Source organism: Musa acuminata, unplaced genomic scaffold, assembly GCF_036884655.1.
Source record: "Musa acuminata AAA Group cultivar baxijiao unplaced genomic scaffold, Cavendish_Baxijiao_AAA HiC_scaffold_1035, whole genome shotgun sequence".
NCBI classification, from domain to species: domain Eukaryota; kingdom Viridiplantae; phylum Streptophyta; class Magnoliopsida; order Zingiberales; family Musaceae; genus Musa; species Musa acuminata.
In genome coordinates, this window is record NW_027021249.1 from 165,526 (window position 1) to 181,176 (window position 15,651).

The following is a 15,651-nucleotide window of genomic DNA, read 5'->3' on the forward strand; positions in this document are numbered from 1 at the left end:
TGTTCTAGTAGAACAACATGTCATTGATCTTCCTAACAATTCATCCTCGCATAGTCCGGATCCAAATGATGCTGCAATACCTACTGGCCCTGGTAAAAATGTTGTACCCAAATTCAGTTTGGGACCCAAAAGAAATTGTCGTGTACTACGAGCAGTTGTGTTTGTGCATGGATTTCAGGTGTGTCCCCAATCGCACTGGCAGTTTTGTTGTTTCACTGTGAAAAGAATGTAATAGGTCACAAGTATTATTTCTGTCCAATATGAAAACTTAGAATCACTTTTGAATTAATATAGCCAACAATCTCGTTTATAGGTTTTTTTGCAGAACACTTTTACCACTGAAATTTGTGGTATCGAAGAACTCACATTTGAACACTCTTCGGATGTTGTTTGCCTGAAGAACTACTTTTTCGGCTAACTATTATATGAAAGGCACAAGAAATAGTAGTTTAGAAGTATTTTTAATTGATATTACCAATTTCCTTGCCCATCCACGATTCCTGTTTGTCAGTGTCCAATTGGTGATTACTGATGAAAGTTATCCTAATATATTAAGATGATATACTTTAGTTATCCTAATGTAGAAGTTATTGTAACTCAGTTTCTTACTTATGGAAGACAAACATATTAAGATGTGATAAGTCAACATTTGGTCGGTTCGCCACTAGTGCGGCCCGTAAGCTCGCGAGGAATTCTCTGCTTTGGGCGATAGGTGTACCTACATGGTTTTGCCCTTCTAGAGCTTGTGAGCTCCAAAAGGCGCTTCTGAGGGTAAGGGTGATCCAGTGGACTTATGAGCTCTTGGTTCCCCTACTCCTTAACCAATGTGATACTAAATGTCCTTATTGGTGCTCCCTCCCGTAGGGGAGCTAAGGGCCCAGGGCCCTCTTTCTAGTGCCAATTTAATAAGTCAATATTTGGTTGGTCCGCCATTGGTGCAACTTGTAGGCTCGCGAGGAATTGGCCACTTTGGGCGGTGCCGTATGGTTTTGCCCTTTCGGGGTTCGTGAGCTCCAAAAGGCCCCTCTGAGGGTAAGGGTGACCCGACGGACTTATGAGCCCTTGGTTCCCCTACTCCTCAACCAATGTGAGACTAAATGAGTCATTGGTTCCCATACTGGAAGGAGCACTGATAAGGACATTTAGTCAAAGGTTCTAAATACCGTACTGTATCGGTGTATTGATCATCTACGGTACGGTACGTACCGAGCTTTACCAAGCACACCAACACATGGTACACTAAAGTGTACCAGTATACTGCCTATACCGGTCCTTTATCAGACCAGTACGTACCACTCGTATCGAGCGATATGGTATGGTATTGTAAACCATGTTTTAGTCCCATATTGGTTGAGGAGTAGGGGAACCAAGGGCTCATAAGTCTGCCGATTCACTCTTACCCTCAAAGGTGCATTTTGATGCTCACAAACTCCAAAAGGGCAAAATCGTGCGGGTACGCCCACTGCCCAAAGCGGACAATTCCTCGTGAGCCTACAAGTCACACCAATGGCGGACCGATCAAATGTTGACTTATCAAATTGGGGCTAAAAGGAGGGCTCTGGGCCCTTAGCTCCCCTACGAGAGGGAACATTGATAAGAACATTTAGTCTCACATTGATTGAGGACTAGGGAAACTAAGGGCTCATAAGTTCGTCGGGTCTCCCTTACCCTCAGAGGCGCCATTTGGAGCACACGAGCTTCGAAATGGCAAAACTGTACAGACACGCCCATCGCCCAAAGTGGACAATTCCTCGTGAGCCTACGGGCCGCACCAGTGGCGGACCGACCAAATGTTGACTTATCATATTGGCGTTAGAAGGAGGGCCTTGGGCCCTTGGCTCCCGTACGGGAGGAAGCATTAATAAGGACATTTAGTCTCGCATTGGTTGAGAAGTAGGGGAACCAAGGGCTCATAAGTCTGCCGAGTCACCCTTACCCTCAAAGGCGCCTTTTAGAGCTTACGAGCTCCGAAAGGATAAAACTGTACGGGTACATCCATTGTCCAAAGCGAACAATTTCTCGTGAGCCTACGGGCCGCACTAATAGCAGATCGACCAAATGTTGACTTTCCAGATTGGTGCTAGAAGGAGGGCCCTGGGCCTTTCGCTCCCCTACAAGAAGGAGAATTGATAAAGACATTTAGTCCCACATTGGTTGAGTAAGGGAACCAAGGGCTCATAAATTTGTCGGGTCACCCTTACCCTCATAAGCGCCTTTTGGAGCTTATAAGCTCCGAAAGGGCAAAACCGTGTGGGTATGCCCATCGCCCAAAGTGAACAATTCCTCGCGCGCCTACGGGGTCGCACCAATGGCGGACCGACCGAATATTGACTTATCAGATTGACACCAGAAGGAGGGCCCTAAGCTCTTCGCTCCCCTATGGGAGAGAGCACTAATAAGAACATTTAGTCCTACATTGTTTGAGGAGTAGGGGAACCAATGGCTCATAAGTCTGCCTGGTCACCCTTACCCTCAGAGGCGCCTTTTAGAGCTCACGAGCTCCGAAAGGACAAAACTATGCGGGTATGCCCATCGCCCAAAGCGGATAATTCCTTATGAGCCTACGGGCTGCACCAATGGTGAATCGACCAAATGTTGACTTATCAAGATGTTATATTTCTTAATCCTGGTTCATTATGGAAATGGAGATGAAAGCCATGAAGCACAAGGAATTCCACCTACAATGAAACAAAAATTACATTAAATTCTATATGTTCTAATATTCTAGTTTGTTATTCACAATCTTTAAATTACCCTTGATCAAACTGTATCACATGGTATCTATGTCTTTGTATCTACAAAATGGCAATTTTTAAGGGTTTTATTTGCAAAGTGAATTTCTAAGTGACATAGAAACTTTTTGTATTGATTGATTAACCTTGTAGATTGTGGCTTTGTTGACTCTGTACATCGTTCTTTGCCATAATAGGGGCACCATCTTGATTTACGACTTGTTCGGAATCAATGGCTTTTGATAGATCCTGGAGCTGAATGTCTCATGTCAGAAGCTAATGAAGAAAAGACAACAGGAGATTTTAGAGAAATGGGTCGAAGGTTGGCTTTGGAAGTGGTTGCCTTCCTTAGGAAGAAAATGGATAAGCTTTCAAGATATGGAGGCTGTAAAGTCACAAAGCTTAGTTTTGTTGGGCATTCTATTGGAAACATCATCATCAGGAGTGCCTTAACAGGTAATGATTATTTACTCGAGGAGTCATGATTATTTACTTGAATATGTCTTTTTCTGATATCTGTGTAGCATGTACTATTTTGCAGAGAGTGTAATGGGACCTTTCTTGAAGCACTTGTATACATATATGTCAATATCAGGGCCACATTTAGGGTATTGGTACAGCTCAAACTCTTTGTTCAATTCAGGATTGTGGCTTTTGAAGAAACTCAAAGGAGCTCAGTGCATTAATCAACTTACTTCTACTGATGATCCAGATCTTCAGAATACATTCTTTTACAAGCTCTGTAAGGTAATAAAGAACTAAATATTTTAATATTTGCAGGAATTGCTACACATAATATACTAAGTCAGACTAGATAGGCTTTAAATTTTAGGGGGTTTACATATCTATCCTTTCAGTGTTAGGAAGTAGTATATTTGTACCTACAAATTTAGTGTAGCATATATGTCCAAATATTGAGATCCTCCATATAAACCCGTTCCTTTAACATCCATCCAAAAATTTCAGATACTAATTATTGTTATCAGTAGCTATCTTTAGTTAAAAAAAAAAAAAATACAAAAACCTAATTTTTTTAATATTTATATCATCATTAGTGTCAACTAAGTGATTTTTTAAAGAGTCCTAATGACGATTAAAATTTTGAAGTCCTTAATTGAACAGTCACATGATGACAGACAGACAGCTGATGAAGATTAACTAAAATGGCATATATGCAAGTCTTCTGGGTTTGCTGGGATTTATATGCTAGACATATTTTTAGAAGTTAAAGACAATTACTGGCCTCGGAGGGACCTATAAGTAACTTTTCCTTTTTTAAATTATGAATATTTAAGAATTATAGATAACATATTTTTATCAAAAACTAAACCTTGAGCAATTATTTGTCATTATTACTATATTCAGCAATTGTTATCCATCAGATAATAAAAGAAACTAATAGATATACACTATCTTCTACAGAAACTGTGGCCCTTGCTACAACTTTGCAATGAAAACTCGGTTTTCACTATTCCACTGTATCTTTTCTACCCGTTTTAGTTTATATTTTCATCACCATTATAAACTTGACTAGTATAAACAGATGAGTGTAATTTGTTTGCCAGTTTGTGATTGCTGGTTGAAACTAGTGGTGATCTGCTCCATAGTTTCTAACTCTCTATAATTTATAGTTCTCTGCCGTGCAACCAAAGTATGTTAGAATTTAGATGTAGTAAGAGTGAAGAGAGAGAGTCTAGACATAATTGTCTCTCCCTTTTTGCTGGAAAAATGAACATGTTAGCATGCAGCACTTGTTTTGAGCATCTCTTCCCATGTTAGCAACCTAAAAAAATTAAAGAATACTACCATGATGCATGCCTCAGATTTGCAGTGATGACAACAACATTTGAAGTCCACACTAAAAGCTTCACTAAAGGACAGGTGAGTTATATAATAGTGTAGAACTGTAGATATTTGTTGTGAAATGGATTTCCTGCTTATCCGAAGGAACATGAGAAGAATGTTGTAGAAATCTTTGTTAAGATCTTTTGTACTGCTTCATTTCAAGATCGTTTTTCTCTGGTTCGTGAGTTGTACTATTCCAACTTTAAAATATTGTTTGAATAGTTACTTACCATCTGGTGTTGACTTACCCCAATCAAGCACTGGTGAAATACACTTTGTACGACTCGATATACCTTTATTTTATTTTATATTTCATCATTGTTAGGCTGTTCATGATGGTAAACTGCTTAGTACCTTTGTACCAATCCAGCAAGTTTGTTGAAACCAGAATAAAACAAGTCTTTAGAATCTTGCTTGTATGTAATTTCTTATATGTTATCTTGTCATTTTTCAGCAGAAGACATTGGAAAATTTCAAAAACATTATCCTGGTATCTTCCCCACAGGTACTATATTCTGTAAAGTTCTTTCCTGTATGTACTAAAATTAAACTGGCAGCCTGTGAAAAAAAGGAAACTAATACTTTCATAGGTTCATTCCAAATGCACATAACACTACAATTTTTTGTGCCATTCTTGAACCTTATCTTGGTCCTATGATCTATTGTGCTTTCTCCCACAGTAATGAAAATGTTTTGGTCTTTCACTTTTATCATAACCACTGTGTCATGCTTAAATGTACATTGTTAGAGTGGGTGCATTTAATTGAATTTTAAGACCATTCTATATGATTGGCCCCTAGAACCGTATATTGGTATATTTTGATGATTTTTTAGATAAATGGTGTTACCGAACATCTAAATTTGCTCTTCCAAGCAAACCACTAAACACTTTCTTTTGTTTTTTCTCCTTTTCTTTTTCTTGAGAAAAGGTGACCTGATCAAAATTTGGCTCCTTTAACCCCTGATGGCCGAAAAAATAAGCAACTTTCAAGTTCTGCATTTGGCTACATTGTCTTATTTTGATTTTGTTTTCTGCTTGTATTTGTGTTATTTCTGCTGTATTGACAAACAAGGAGTACAAATCATTTAAATAAGTAGCTTATGCCTAGATTCATATTTGTTAAACAGATGCTGTTTTCTTTTTTAATGGCATTTATTTTGTTTTTCAGCTAAGGCTCCATTTTTCACTGCATCAAAAAAATGTTTCCTCTAGCTTTTTTTTCTCAGACTAGGGTTTTCAACAGCACGATCATTACATCTAGTCTAGGATTATTATGTGTGATAATGTATTTTATTGACAGAATTCTATCGGACAACTTTCTGATTGCTTTTATCTTACGTCTACAAGTGCATGCTCATAAAAGATGTCACGAGTTGAGTCGATAGGATAGCTGACCTATTTATTTGATAAGTCTGAACCAACAGCTTAAAATTTTTGGGCTCATGTTGATAATATGGTAGACCCACTCTAGTCTTATAAACCAACTCAAATCTGCACCCACTTCCAATATGGATCTGATTCTCCTCTTGTGGCTTGACATCTAATAAAAGCTGAAACCATAGCCCAAAATTATATTTCAGTATAATGCACGTCATGCATTGCCCAAGGGTTGCTCCTAATCCTTTCCTATTTGGGTCATGCATAGTACTAGACATATTTATCAATTGTAACAACTCCTTTTCGTACGATAACTGACTCATTAGTTTGATAAATTTGAACCACTCCCATAATGCTCAATCCCAAACTAATAATGGTAGACCTACTCTGTCCCTATAAAGCAAACTCAAATCTCTTCCTCTTTTCAAATCTTCTGCCACTTTCATTAGGACTAAACTAGTATGTTTACAAATGAGTGCCCGATTGAAGTCTAACATGATATATAAGTGGCTTTGGGAAAAAATAGTTAGTGGCTTGTTGCAAACTCTGCAAACATAGTTTTATAATCTAAGTGGCAGAATTTGAAAATGTTAGCATGTGCTTTTGTGATACCTATTAACAGATTATGAGCCTTTCTGAATACATTGATCTTTAACCCTCCATAGTGCCGAATTTCTTTTTGTAGCAAAATATCAAACATGAAGAAACTTGCTATTTATCATTTATTCTAGGTCATCCTGCTTCACCTCTCAACTTGTATCTGTTGACACTTGATGTTTATTCACATGCAAAACAAATGATTGCTGTAGTAGTTCTTTTAATTGGTTTCCTTTTTTTTTTTTCCAGGATGGTTACGTTCCTTACCATTCTGCCAGAATTGAACTGTGCCAGGCATCGTCTTGGGATCAGTCAAAGAAGTCTCACATCTTCATGGACATGCTCAACAATTGCTTGGATCAAATCCGTGCTCCTTCATCTGAACGGAGAGTATTCATGCGGTGTGATGTGAATTTTGACACATCTTCTCAAGTGAGGAACTTGAATACAATCATCGGGCGAGCAGCACACATAGAGTTTCTTGAGACCGACATATTTGCAAAGTTCATCATGTGGTCCTTTCCAGAATTCTTCCTTTGACGAGTGCACTTGTGAAACAGCTTTAGCTTCTCGTGTTCTCACTTCTTTGTCATCCATTTCTGTTGTCCCCACTAACATTAGTGCAGCTGCTAATATGATATGCTAAGAGGTCATTACGATGCTCTGGGAGTGAACACATGGAGCATCGAGCTGGAATGAAACACATAGGAGTCTGTTGTATAGTATCTTCATTCTAAAATTCATTTATTTCATTCCTTTTTTTTTCATGAATGTACATGTAATCACCTTTCTCATATATAACATTATTTAATCTTTTTCCTCACAGAATTCTGCGAGGTTATGTAAAGGTAATATGCATCTGGTAAGTGTAAATATAATAAGCTGGAATTAGGAGTGTTTCATAGTACTTTTTGTGTTGTTCATCACGTAATTTGCAATTATATTCTTGTTTGCAATGAAATATTATTGTATTGTTCATGACGTGCTTCTATCATCAAAATCCCTATGAACCCTATATACATATTCAGTGTCACTTTGCGGCTGCCACAAGCATTAGAGTCCACAATTTATTAGAACAGGTTTGTCATTGTCCGAAATCAGTTTCCAGAAGGTGAGGAAACATGACATTATCAAGAAAGATCCTGAGTTTAAAGCTTGAAGTTATGATCATTGTACGCCACTAATGACCACATATCAGCCTGAGGCAAATGCTGCCCTAAAGACATCTGAATGCTCTTGATTTAGTCGCAAACTCATGATGAAGCATAGTTAAAGCGAATCATTTGTGGGTTTTCTCGGATAAATCCCTCTTATCTTTTATTTCGCTTGTAGAAATTCCCTCCCATCACAAACTCATTAAAGGGCCCTCAATATTAGAAAAGACATGAGTTTCTCACCAAAATCCACCTAGATTGGATAGATTCTTTAGCCAAATCATTCTGTAAGGGGAGGAGCTCTCTCTAAACAAAATGAGAAAAGGTAGTTTGATCCTGCAAAATCCACAAATGTGGGATTTTTTTTCCCCCCCTCGGAAATCACTCTTAAGATATTCAAATGGTTACCAAAGGTCAAAATAAGCAAGCAAAAAATTGTGGGACAATTTTCCTGAAATAAAAATTCTATTTTTGGATTTTAAAAAAAAGTATCATAGTTTTTAGTTTTTCAATTTGGTGCCCAATATTTCTTACAATACTCGTAATACCCCTCGTCTTACCCATTGCTCGTCGCCTATACCATCTTCGCTCTACAGTGGCCACCTTCGTCTTATCGTGAAGTTCCTCGGTGCATAGCCTTAGTCCTACAATCCATGAAGTCTCTATCCTCAACGTTAACTATTCTCGTTATCGGTTATCATCTTTGACATATCGTGAGGTCCCATTGTGAACTTCCTCGTCTTGTGATTATTATCCTGAGCTTTCATTGATACTATCGCTTTGACTCAGAGTGAAAGGGTAATGAGAAATTGTTGACGTTTGCGATGCGTATGATGGCTCTGTTGGAATGAGAAAGGAAGAGGTTATGAATGATGAGGCTCAACAAAATTATCTCATAGATGATTGGGGATGACAAAGAAGTTGCAACGATAATAGAGAAGAGAAAGGGAAAAAGGAGGGCGAGCCCAAAGTCGCCTCTATAGGGATATAGCGTGTCAACAAGTGATGATAGGGAGAGTGCCAGGGCATCGAGTTCTCGTGGCAAGGCAAAAGTGATGAACAATAGTGAGGATATTACGAGTATTATATAAAGTATCAAATAAGAAAACTAAAAATTGAAGGGATGTTCTAAGAAGAGCCTCAAAAAGGAAAATATTTTCAGAGAAATAGTCCAAAATTGTATTGTATAAAATCATATTAATATAGATATTTACATTTCATGTTGATTATATATATATATATATATATATATATATATATAATAATAATAATAATAATCAATGCAATTCAACTATTAAAACTTAGAAGTGCATATGCAAATAGTCTACTGGACTCCTAACCTAAGCTCTAATATCATAAATTCTCCTAACCCAAATGGTACAATAAGAATTGGTGTTGAAATCAATATCTTTTTAGTTCTTAGAAACTATTTTCATAAGCCTCAATTGATTCAAATTTAATATTTTTTCTTATTAATTGAATAAAAATTATCAAAAATATGTCTATGGATTGGTATATTTGTTAGATCAAATGGCATAATTAGGAATTCAAAATGCTCATATCTAGTCCAAAAAGCAATCTTGGAAATGTCCTCTTTGATTTTCAATTGATTATACCATACTCTCAAATCAATTTTGAAAAACGCTGATGCACATTATAATTGATCAAATAAGTCATCAATTTTGGGGAGTTGATATTTGTTCTTAATAATCCCCTTATTCAACTCCCTATAATCTATGCACAATTACATTATGCCCATTCTTTTTCTTTACAAATAGGACTAATGCTCCTTACGGTGAAAAACTAGGATGAATGAGCCCCAAGGAGCTCATACAATTGTATTTTTAAGATGCTTTGGAAACAGGTTCAATGTATGACATTAAGTCTATGACAAACTCAATTTCCCTACCGGGTGACAGTCCAGAAAAGTCCTCTGGAAATACTTGAAGGAATTCACTCGCAACCGACACAACTTCTGGCTTGACTTTCGATTCCACACTGGTGTCAATCAAATTTATCAGATATCCTATGCATCTACCATTTAAGAGTCTCCTTATTATTGAGATAAAAGAGATTAAAATACTATCTCCTTCTTATTACAATCAATATTTTAGACAATCAGTTTGTGCCCAATATAACATCAAAATCTTATATATTTAATATTATCATATCTATAATTAATTCTTTATCGATATTTTGAATTGGCCAAGAAAATTCCTAACTTGAATACATTTTATCCGTTGATGGAATAATTATACAATACATCAATTAATGCATGCAAGGAAATAACAAATAAATATTTCACCTAAGATTATTTATGAGCTAGTCTCTACTTCTCTCTTGGTTATTACAAAAACTTTGCTCAGTACTCTTTTTTGTTCTGATAAGATTGTTGTGCAGTTCTTTACTAAATACCTTGATTTTTGACACCAAAAATATAATCTTTTACCATTAAAATATTCCCACTTGTTTTTCACAGTCAGGGTGGGTCCTTTTGTGTCTTTGACGTGGGTGTCATTTTCTTTTGCTCCTAGAATCTGTTGGTGAATAGAAAATATTTGGGATATTTATTGTCATCTTCACATCCTAAAAAATTTTAATTTTTGTTTGAAATCCTTATAGAAACCTGTCATTAATGCTAACTATGTGATGTACAAATCGAGATAATTTCTTAAACTTTATGATATAATCCACCAACGATTAACCTCCTTGTTTGAGGTTAACAAATTCCGCTAGTGATTGATAACACTGAAATACTTTTGACAAAAAATATCCTCAAATCTTTCTCAGATCTCACCAGTAACGAATATACATATATATATATATATATATATATATATATATATATATATATATATATATATAATTCCCTGACACCACCAGTAGTTAACAAGTGAACATATTACAATAGTATAATATACAAAAACCAATTTACTATATTCAAAACATTAATAAAGTAGAATCTTATGAACACTACATTGATCATATAAAAAGTATAATCCATCCGTCCTAACAAAATCAACCCGCACGTAGCTTACAAAACGAAATTACAATAGAGATCTTCTGCGGTAGGGACAGAGATGGAAACAAAAACTCTGAACAAGTGTAGCCAAGAAAAATAATCTACGTCGACAATCAGCCCAAGAAAATAAAAAACAATGTCAAGTTAAATAACTACAATGCCGATATAGCCCAGGAACATAACTTGTTTCAATCGTGACAAATATAATTTGTAACATCATAATTCACTACTCAAAGCATGCAGTTGTGGTGGTTGATACATTTGGAAATGCCCCATTATTTCAAATACATTTCATAGTGGACTTACACACTGAAGACGTACCTCAAACACTGCCATCAGCTTTGATGACGTTCGACACCGATCCTTCCTCATCATGCCGAAGTTGTTGAGCTTCTCTTCTAACACAGATGAGGTCATCAGCACCATCTCTCTGCTCCTCAGCTGCTTCAATTTGGGAGTTAACAAATCCCGAATTGGTTGGCCTCTCTGATGATTGTTCTTCTAAGCTCCCTTGTTCAACTTCAACTGCATGATCTGAGAAGTCGCTAGCAGTGGATTTGGTAGCTGGAAGAAGCGAGACTCGGCAGAGAGGACAAGTTGTGTTGGTTGCAAGCCAGTGATCAATGCAATCGACATGAAACGTGTGCCCACATGGGGGTATCCTCTGGAGGCGTTCATCTGACTGGTAGTCCCCCAAGCACACAGAGCATCTACGAAAACAAAAATGTTAATAGAACCGATTTATCCATCTGCAGAGGAAACAACACCATACTCCTAATTGACCTTGTAAAAGTATAGGAAACAATTTTTGTATAAGGATCTTTTGGCATTGTCAATTGCACGAACTAACATTGGTAATGTATAAGCAGCACTAACATCGATTATTTAGTTAATACATCTAAAATTCATAAACCTGTCCATAAAAAAGTTTGTTAAAAAAAGAGAAAACAGTTGAGGATCTTTTGTACATAACCCCCTGCGATTTACAACTTGAAACAGACATTATCCACCTTGTTCAAAATGTCCTGTAACATCAGTAGATACTAACAGAATAAGAAAATACAAATTTTCTTTCCCCAAATATTTCCTATATTTCATAATATTCTCGCTTATGTTTCCTATATGCTTACTGGTTTTAAGTAGAACATAGAAAAATTCTACTATTATCGATAGATTCTGAAAATGTTTGACCAGATAATGAAAAGAGATCTACCCAGGAGTAGCTGGGTCAAACCCTGAACGTCAACCCACACTTATAAACAAAAACAAGGAAAGATATGAAAAGAACAAGAAAAACCATAGAAAACAAACACCGAATAAAAGAACAAAAAAGAATTGTTATCAAATCCAGACCAGACCAATTGGTCGGACAAGAGAAACCAGGATCGAGACCCGTAGCCAGTTTGGTGTAGAAAAATCTAATTGAATTGGCAAGCCATCCAAATTTATGGTGATCCGGTCATGATGAAATATCTCCAGAAAGTAAAAGGAGATAACTAGTGGATTAACAAACGTTAGTATTATCCAAGTGCTTCGGGAAAGAGAATATGAAGGTAGATGCATTATCCAAGTTGACTTCATGATTATATCCGGCTTTTGGGGGCAACATATTGAAAAAAACATTGACGATTCCAAGCGTTGATCTTCCCAAAGTACTGAATATCGCTGTCAAGCCCTGCTGGATGTACAAGATCGTGGAGCACAAAAAAACTAGTGTGTTGACTCTTGATCCGGTTGCATCTCAGTGATTACAGAGGGAAGCTTGCTTGATTTAGTCTAGTTAACAGTCAACTATGTCGAAGTTAATTAACCAGTCATATTTGACATGCCTCGGACCCTCTGAAGCAGAAAAAGTGTTATATAGCAGGGATATGCATAGAACATATCAGCGGGAAGATCTTAGCATCTAAAGTGCTACGACAAATGTATTACTGGCCAACACTAAAGGACACATCGACCTACATGCAGAAACACCATCAATGTCAATTTAGTTGGCAGTAGAGTTACCTCCTACCAACTGTGCTTGACCTTTGGCACAGTAGGGAGTGGACCTGCTCGGACCCTTCATACCAGCATAATCAATGCAAGTATTTAATAGCCAATGGGTCGAGGTTGAACCATTTGTAAGCAATACTGAGACGCAGGTCGAGGCCTTCTTATAGAAAAAACATCATTATTTGAAGAGAGGGTCCCAAAAGTTCTCATAATCAACAACAACACTCAGTTTAGCAATGCAAAGCACAGGAGTTCAAACAGACAAATCAAGTTGACCAATCGTACACTCCTAGAAGGATTGAAGAAGTGCATCATCAACAGTGTAAAATTTATAGTGTTGTTGAAAGACTTTACACAATAGAGTGCCTACTTATCTATGACATCCTCAATAATACAGAAGGCCCAAAAGTATGGTTTTACTTAAGTTGGGAAGGACTGCTAAAATGCTGCTTGTAGAATAAAACTTTGATAGGTATACCAAGGAATGGTTCTAAATATTACCCGAACCGGACCATACCGAGTGGTATCTATCAGTCCAATGAGGAATATGGATGCAGACCACCCCTTTTTCCGGATCAGAAATCTAATCCTCCTCCAACTCATAGTCACATGAGTCTCCAACTCTATCATCTAAACAAATTCTACTCCTAATCTATCTAAGAAAATCATCAAAAACTCAAAATTAAAATTAGCAAACTACCCTCAGCCAAAATTTAGTCAAGAATCCATGAATAACACTCTCCATCTACCACATGGAGTATGTCAATTGGTACAGTGAATTTTTACACCAACTATGAGATGACACATGAAACCCAAATCAGTCAAACCTTGTTATGGCTGGTTGCGACAGGGAATATTTTCTCAACCAAACTTGACACAATAGATCTTCTCTAAGCATATATGCTTATGGCTAGTGCACTATAAAAAAGATCCCCTCTATAGGGAAGCCATGAACATTAGACTACATAACATACTCTTTTCCCATGTCGGGCCGGTCTTTACTTGAGCATCGAAAGAGCCTTGTTGGACATGCCCTAGCAATAGTTTCTCTATGTCTCCATGCTGCTTCGAGGTCATCCATATAGAAAAATAGTCACATCGAGAATCCCACGTCAAGCGCAACTACTTCAAGTTCGGCAACCACAACATCTCACTTCCATAGACAATTAATATAGTGAATATTTTTCCATAGACAACTTATTGCACCCTAACTGTTCCTTCATAACGAACAGGTCAAATAGCATAATTGTAGAAGTAATGTGGCAACATATAAAGTTAGAATTGGCATTTCTAGTAAGGTAAAGACATGCCAACCAAGTGAAGGACCATCTGATTGTTAATTGTCCAAGTAAAATAAACATGTTGTTCTACTCAAACTTAAAATTAACTTCGTTTACAAGGCAGAAATACAAATGTTGGAACACTATGAATATTATAAACCTTTTTCACATCAAACGCAGAATAATCATCTTAAGGGCTTTTGGTTCCATCGCTCATGATTTTTTCCTCATGTCATATGCATATAAAACATAAATGTACTTCATTTTCAGCATAGGTATTGCAGAAAGTGGGTGTATAAAAATTAGCCTGACTTTACATTCAAAGATCCCTGCTGTTGACATATAAGGCCCAAGCAAGCCAGGACAGAAGTTTCCAGTGAGAACTCGTTTCATTTAATCCATACATTCAGAAGATATAAATCAGGTGTCGTGAATAATCTATTATGAAACTATTCAAGTTAATTCATGCCCAAATATGAACCTGTGTGATTTTGAGAAAATAAGTTACCTAATGCACATAAAAAATTTAAGCAACAACCATTAACATAAAGTGAATCAATAAATATAACTACACCTAACTCGCACAATCTAAATTGAAGTGGCGATGTCACTATAACAAAAAGTTAAAGAATTTCAAATGTACACTCAGATGAGATCCCACATATAGCAAAGAAATCTTGCAGCAATATGCAATAAGTATAACTAAAAAGTAAAGGGAAAAAACATGCAATCAGTACTATAAAACATTGAGGGAATTCACAAAGTTCATTATAAGAGCAACTCACTGTGTCTCTCTGATCAAAAAGCTCTCCTTGAAAACGACGACCGGAAGCATCTCTCTGACTTCTTTTTTTATGCCCGATTCTGAACTCTGGATGGGGATAAACAAACGGTAATCAAAGACTGACATCAACAGGAAACATGCCTCGGTGTCCAATACTCGAGACAAGAACTTACTCTCGGCACGTCTCCTCTACCCAGCTGGGAGGCTCTCAGCCTCAAGGACTGCCAATGCGCTCGCCGCCGCCGCAAGTAGGACAAGTAGAATAAGAGGAGCAGGATGAATGTGAAGAAGACTGGCACGGAAAAGATGAAAGCCTGGTAGAGCTTGAGCTCAGGGGAAGCAGCTGAACAGTATGTGGGTGGGTCTGAGGAGCCACAAGACATCACCAAGATGAAGCCCCAAACGCAATAACTCCAGGAACAGTTCATACACCAACAGAAGCCAAATCTTTGAGAGATGAAGCCCTCGAAAAGCCCAAGAAAGAGGAGGAGGAGGCAGGCATTAGGGTTTGTGGTCGACTTTGTTAGGGGAAAAATCGAGTCCTTAGATTCATGGAAGGGGCGGAAGGCGTCGCTTGTGGGGATGGGCAAGAGATGGATCTGATGCGAGGAGGGGAGGCAACATGTGTGGGGTCGATGGGCATGCTGTGAAGAGTGGGACCCTCTGAGGCCACGTCGGGCGAAAGTACGCGTGTTATTTGGTAACATTATGGAGCGATAGGTTGGAGCCCCATCAAGCAATGGCAATTTCGTGGAATTAGGGAGGCGGATAAAAATGCTTAATTTACACAAAACATATACATAATATGATTTTCTGAAAATATTTTCCTCAGATATAACTGGCTCAGTTATTATAATATTTTTG

At 37.4% G+C, this 15,651-nt stretch overlaps 2 protein-coding genes across 2 annotated transcripts; one reads left to right on the forward strand and one right to left on the reverse strand.

Moving 5' to 3' along the window:
- Window positions 1-7: 7 nt before the first annotated feature.
- LOC135665674 (uncharacterized) lies at window positions 8-7,459 on the forward strand (the record flags this gene model as incomplete). The annotated part of the gene is made up of 5 exons (XM_065177280.1): window positions 8-178; window positions 2,930-3,188; window positions 3,274-3,479; window positions 5,032-5,082; window positions 6,802-7,459. Coding segments are annotated over 5 exons (978 nt in total), but the record flags the coding sequence as incomplete, so codon positions are not given.
- A 3,396-nt stretch (window positions 7,460-10,855) lies between these two features.
- LOC135665693 (RING-H2 finger protein ATL58-like) lies at window positions 10,856-15,416 on the reverse strand. The gene is made up of 3 exons (XM_065177313.1): window positions 14,961-15,416; window positions 14,789-14,874; window positions 10,856-11,438 (listed from the first exon to the last, which is right to left on the reverse strand). The coding sequence occupies exons 1-3, from the start codon at window positions 15,213-15,215 to the stop codon at window positions 11,051-11,053; spliced, it is 729 nt and encodes a 242-aa protein (XP_065033385.1). The 5' UTR covers window positions 15,216-15,416; the 3' UTR covers window positions 10,856-11,050.
- Window positions 15,417-15,651: the final 235 nt, after the last annotated feature.

Bases quoted from the DNA above. Each gene is read 5' to 3' on its own strand.
- LOC135665693 (XM_065177313.1), bottom strand. From the start codon at position 15,215: ATGAACTGTTCCTGGAGTTATTGCGTTTGGGGCTTCATCTTGGTGATG. The intron at 14,875-14,960 runs GTAAGTTCTTGT...ATCCCCATCCAG, and splicing joins GTAGAGGAGACGTGCCGAGA to AGTTCAGAATCGGGCATAAA. The intron at 11,439-14,788 runs GTGAGTTGCTCT...TTGTTTTCGTAG, and splicing joins TTTTTGATCAGAGAGACACA to ATGCTCTGTGTGCTTGGGGG.